The 5,582-nt window shown below is 42.4% G+C and overlaps 1 protein-coding gene across 1 annotated transcript; it reads left to right on the top strand.

The window, feature by feature from the left end:
- Positions 1–407: 407 nt before the first annotated feature.
- On the top strand, positions 408–2,474 carry LOC106821284 (organic cation transporter protein-like). The gene is made up of 4 exons (XM_014826029.1): positions 408–492; positions 682–863; positions 1,629–1,795; positions 2,008–2,474. Exons 2-4 carry the CDS (start codon positions 684–686, stop codon positions 2,111–2,113), a joined length of 453 nt encoding a protein of 150 aa, XP_014681515.1. The 5' UTR covers positions 408–492; positions 682–683; the 3' UTR covers positions 2,114–2,474.
- The last annotated feature ends 3,108 nt before the right edge of the window (positions 2,475–5,582 follow it).

Raw genomic sequence — 5,582 nt, 5'->3', positions numbered from 1 at the left:
TTTAATGTGTGTATAGTAGTGGTCGCCGATATTACAACGAGGGATAATTATACATAGCGGAATAGCAGTTTAATTGGAGATGCTTTTAATTACGTAAGTACAGACACGCGAGATGGGGAGTTTACCATGATTAAAAGGTAATAATCACTCGTTATCTGTCTCTGTTCTTTGTTAATCCTGGGAATATTATGATAATAAGTGTCCTCGCCAAACGTACTGATCTATTTAGATACCGTTTATATTTACTTGTTCGATTCGTAATTTTCCTAAATTGTTTAACAGACGATAATATAGCCAATAATATAGGATCTATAGCGTTGTAGATTATAGTTATCATCCGTCGCAGTCTGACGCGGGCTTCATGGATGAATTTTCTACACAGGATACCTGATGGCTTGGCCAGCCATGCAGATCGTTGGACGTAGGTGGTCAACGACATCAGCGATGGTCGTCTGCGAGCCGCTTGCTTTCTGCTGCTAGCCGTGCCTAAAGGTGTGTATGAGTATGCATGTCCGCGCGCGCGCGCGCGCGCGCGCGCGGCGCGGCCGGTGTGTGTGTTGATGTGTGTGTGTGTGTGTGTGTGTGTGTGTGTGTGTGTGTATATATGTAGGCCTATGTGTATGTGTGTGTGTGTGTGTGTGTTGTTGACATTTGCGACTGTCGCGTCGCGTTTCATCGCAGATATGGAATCGGCGACCATCGTCATCGCCATGGTCGCCAAGTTCATGATCACGATCTCGTTCGCGATCATCTACGCGTTCTCGGCCGAGCAGTTTCCTACGACGCTGCGCAGTGTCTGTATCGGAGTCTGCGGACTATTCGCTAACATCGGCATCATGGTGACACCACAAATCGTCGCCCTGGTGAGTACCGAGACGCACGCGATCTAGGTGGACACGGGCCCACATCCATGCGACACATCCATTACTGACCACCGGGCGTGGTAACCGCCGACTGAATGTACAGGAATAGAGCGTTTCAGAGAATAAAGTATGAGTAAATAAAGTAGAAAAATATCTAGTAATATAAAGGTAAAAGCCGTATAATGATGGATCCGGTAGCACCTCAGCGTGTATGTTATTTAGCTGTTGGTGAGTAGAATTACTAGGCTACGTATGGTATATGTATAATGATGACGTACGTTGACATTTTTAAATATTATTTTGATTCTCTAAAACGATCCGAGAGATAAAGGGAAGGAATAAAAAAGAGGGGGAGAGAGAGCGCGCGCGATAGATAGATAGATAGATAGATAGATAGATAGATAGATAGATAGATAGATAGATAGATAGATAGATAGATAGATAGATAGATAGAGAGAGAAAGAGAAAGAGAGAAAGTTAGAAAGAGAGAGAGAGAGAGAGAGAGAGAGAGATCACGAGCGAGCGAGAGAGGGCGTGATAGTGAAATAGGCTAAGAGGGCGAGAGAGAGAGAGAGAGAGAGAGAGAGAGAGAGAGAGAGAGAGAGAGAGAGAGAGAGATAGAGAGAGAAAGAGAGGTCAAGTTAGAGCGAAAGAGAGCGAGAGCTACAGAGCGCGCACGGGCAAGCAAGCGAGAACTGGAACACAAGCGGGAATATATACTTATTCTGCGTGCAAGTTGTTTTATTCGCTGCTGCATTCATCTAGGTCCAGTACAGCAGCTCGATTCCGTTGGTAATCTTTGGAGTGATGTCTATTCTCGGGGGCGTAGTTGTACTCTATCTCCCAGAAACACTTAACGAGAGTCTTCCAGAAACCTCCATAGAAGCGAACAACTTTGGGAAAGACCAGAAGTGTTGGTCGTTCTCCGTCAAGTGAGTAGTAAAACGTCGGACTCTTACCTCGCAGTTAGAGACTAATATATTAAGTTCTACGCATTAAAAACTGCATAGCGCTATGCACGGCACTTGAACTTTCAGTTTAAATAATGTCCCGAGTATCGCCAACCCATGTTCGTACTATTATTTCAAGATCTAGCAATTTTATTATATTTAGAAATAAATCGACATTATTCGTTCTTAAACAGGCGATATCGCAAGAGCGAAGTGATAAGTCGTGTCGCTGCTCTCGATCACCACGAGATGGCGCCTTTGGCAACAAAAGTGAACGGAGTGACCGACGAAACTGTGTGAATGTGTTTATATAGTGACTCTGTTTGCATGTCTGACTTTCTTGTTACACGTATGAGATCACGTTATACCCGCCCGCTATGTATATAACTTACATGTGATAATTGCACAATCGCACGATATATTTGCATTATCTTATCTTTCAAAACTGCGTATACAAGGAACAAATAGATGTATGTGTAAATAGAACGAATAGATAATTAAATTGTCACACCGAGTGTTCGAGTTCATATTTATGCAATCACCCAAAACAGCGTAAACATTGTGATTGTCTACATGATCGTTGTGTACCATTCTATAGAATAACAACGGATTAGACATAACATTATTACTACGAAATCTCGTATAGCGTACGTGTAACATCCCAACCATATTATCTGGTACGAAAAAAGTTAATATCTGGCAATTTTACTCGTCCACGCACCTGCGTGCTAAAATTCGGAAACAGAGCAATCTATGAATTAGTGTAAATATTCAAACAAGCGGAAATGTTACGTGTGTGATTCTGCACTCGCGCGTGTATGTGCGCAAGAAACTGTTTAGGTGGGCCGGCAGAACGCCAACTAGACACTACCTAACGCTACTAGGACGCGTGTTATCTCTAGAAGAAACAAGGAAGCTCCCTGGGTATTTAGAGTAATGGTCAAGAACACACAACAGGAGCATTGTTCTAAACGAACGAACATTACTAGCCCCAGTAATTCACTCGGCCGCTCAATGATATTGCTATGCTTAGCGACACATTTTTTTCTATTTATGATATTTTTCCTATTTATATATCCCTTAACAAACGTTGCTAGTTTTTTTTTACAGCAGGGCTCGTGCTTGCGTTGGTGCGTGCCTACATGCATATGTGTGTGCGCGTGATATGCGGATTATAGGCGTAAGATCAACACCTTTGTCTGTTTAATACGCCATTAGATAAACATTCAGTAATAGAGCGCGGGCCACTATAATTAACATAGAAATGTACAGAGGCTAACTAGTAAATAGTTAACGTGCAATTACAGAGTCTGTCAATCCGCCTGAATGAACCTGTCGCACGCGCTACCACATCTTCTAAACGGCCGACGACGTTACTTCCTAGTCGGAAGTTCAGTCACCTGCGGCGATTTAATCATATACGCCGTCGCTATACTATGTTATATCTACCGGTTTCCGCACGCGCCATCACCACGCGCGCACACACGCGCGCACGCGATCGAACGCTTGGTCCGTATTCACGTACACTGCTTCATCTTGATCGTTTCATGATAACGGTAGTAGTACGTCTATTTTGCGGTAAGCGATAAAAGGAACGCGGCGAGAGCGTGTAACCAGCATGGATGTAGCCAGTGTGTGAAAAGTGCATGAGTGAATTTCTTCATACGATGCTTCAGCGAAGTGTACGAGATAAGAAGATGAAGGTAGGAATCATGATCATGTGCGCGAATGAAAGTGTCGGAGAACGTAATCTTTACGCTTTTGGATAATTGGTAGCATAGAAATTCTACGATAAATGAACATACGAACGTAAGAATAATTAAAAGAGTGGAGGAAAGAACGAATGTCTGAGTGAGTGAATGAATGAATGAAAGGAGAAGTGGGGGAAAGCAAGAATAAATGAGTGAAGTAATGAATGACCGGGTGGAAGCAAAAGAAAATGAATGAATAAATGAATGAATAAAGGAAAGAGTGGATCGAACAAACGAACTAAGGAACCCATAATAGTTTTATCATTCATTATAGAAAGTCACATTAATTATTGCTGTGAAACGCGATGATCTTACATTTACATGCGTCTCATGCATTCCGGTCATGAAATCCCTAAATATATTACAGGTTGACAGTCAGTAAACCTGTAATCCCTGGTCTGGTAATAACGCTGGATCGAATATAATTACTGATATCACTCTTCATATTTCTCAACTTCATTTCATGTACTGCCACAGATATTTCTACTTTAACAAATATATGTTGATGGTTAGTTAGTTAAATTTAGTTAGCCATGTAGTGCAGCAATTTGTATTTCTAGTACAGTTGTTTATTTTATGTTCAGTTACATCGGAAATTTACCCCACCCCACTCACCCAAACACCCTAGCAAGATCTAGTGCTGCAAACTAATATTGGCAGTTTCTGACCTTAAAGTCACATTAATTATTGCTGTGAAACGCGATGATCTTACATTTACATGCCTATCATGCATTCCGGTCATGAAATCCCTAAATATATTACAGGTTGACAGTCAGTAAACCTGTAATTCCTGGTATAATGCGGAAATTTACCCCACCCCACCCACCCAAACACCCTAGCAAGATCTAGTGCTGCAAACTAATATTGGGAGTTTCTGAACACTTTAATTAAAGTTCGATGATTTGTAGCAAACCTGTAGTAGTATAGTTACTTTAATAGATTTATAGCACGTTCGGCCAACCTGGAAAGAAGTAACCTGCTTAATTCGTCGCGTACATCAGGAAAGATACGCGGTATTTATGATATAGCGTATCTGCAGCGAGTCGTTCCACATGATCAAGCAAGCAGAGAAATTCGAACAATTATCCTTTAACAGAAAAGTATTTGAATTGACATAGTAATCACTATACTACTACTAAATTATCGCGGTCCTCATTTTTGTTTTCTATATATATATATTATATACAATATGTATACGCGCGCGCGTGTGCGTGTATTTACGCTAGAAGCATGTAAGGGAACTACCTTGCATGAATATTTTATAACTAACTTGAGTACATTATAAACATCAATGAAGGGCGAACGTTCAAGGAAATTAGCTCTTCAGGTATGGTGACTCTGTGTGCACATGAATGCGTCTTTATGTGTGTAAGAGTATGCATTTCCGCGCGCGTGTGTGCGCACGCGTGCGTGTGCGGGTGTGTGCGCGCGCAGGTGTGGACGTATGCGTGGGTGAGTGCACGCACACACGCGCACGCGGTATGTGTGCATGTGTGTTGTGGTGTGCTGTCGTGTGTGTGATGTGTGTGTGTGTGTGTCGCTGTGTGTGTGTGTGTAATGTGATCTCGTCGTGTGCTACAGTGTGTCGTTGTCTGTCGTGCGTAGCGTGCCGCTCGCCGTTCGCCTGTGGTTTATCTGTACATGAATGACGCTTCCTGATTTTCATGTTTCGTAAATTCGACAGCAGATGCGTGAAAGTCATTCGCGAAGCACAGCACATATACATGCGATAGCACCGGTGCATGGTCTTCACAAGGACGTGTGAAATGTGTGAATTTTGATGTTTGATATTATTGTTGATAAGATACCGACCAGGGCCGTAGCCAAGAGGGCAGCTGCTCCCCTAGAATTTTTGAGCAGAATTAAAAAATAAGCTTAGCTGATAATCGTATATAACCCTAACGTCTTTTTTTGTCACTTATCCGTCACTTATCCCTGACTCAGACTCACCTCTACCACCACTATGGACGTCGATCAGAGCTGCGCGTCGCGTCCATACATTAATCACACGGTTGAAT

The sequence above is a fragment of the Priapulus caudatus genome, unplaced genomic scaffold, assembly GCF_000485595.1.
Source record: "Priapulus caudatus unplaced genomic scaffold, Priapulus_caudatus-5.0.1 Scaffold67, whole genome shotgun sequence".
NCBI classification, from domain to species: domain Eukaryota; kingdom Metazoa; phylum Priapulida; class Priapulimorpha; order Priapulimorphida; family Priapulidae; genus Priapulus; species Priapulus caudatus.
Note: the sequence above shows the minus strand (reverse complement) of the source record. Positions and strands in the feature narration are given on the sequence as shown.

What these genes read in the sequence shown, in the direction of transcription:
- LOC106821284 (XM_014826029.1), top strand. Translation starts at nt 684, where the DNA reads ATGGAATCGGCGACCATCGTCATCGCCATGGTCGCCAAGTTCATGATC. An exon ending in CACCACAAATCGTCGCCCTG is followed by an intron (nt 864 to 1,628) that starts GTGAGTACCGAG and finishes GCATTCATCTAG; the next exon opens with GTCCAGTACAGCAGCTCGAT. An exon ending in TGTTGGTCGTTCTCCGTCAA is followed by an intron (nt 1,796 to 2,007) that starts GTGAGTAGTAAA and finishes GTTCTTAAACAG; the next exon opens with GCGATATCGCAAGAGCGAAG.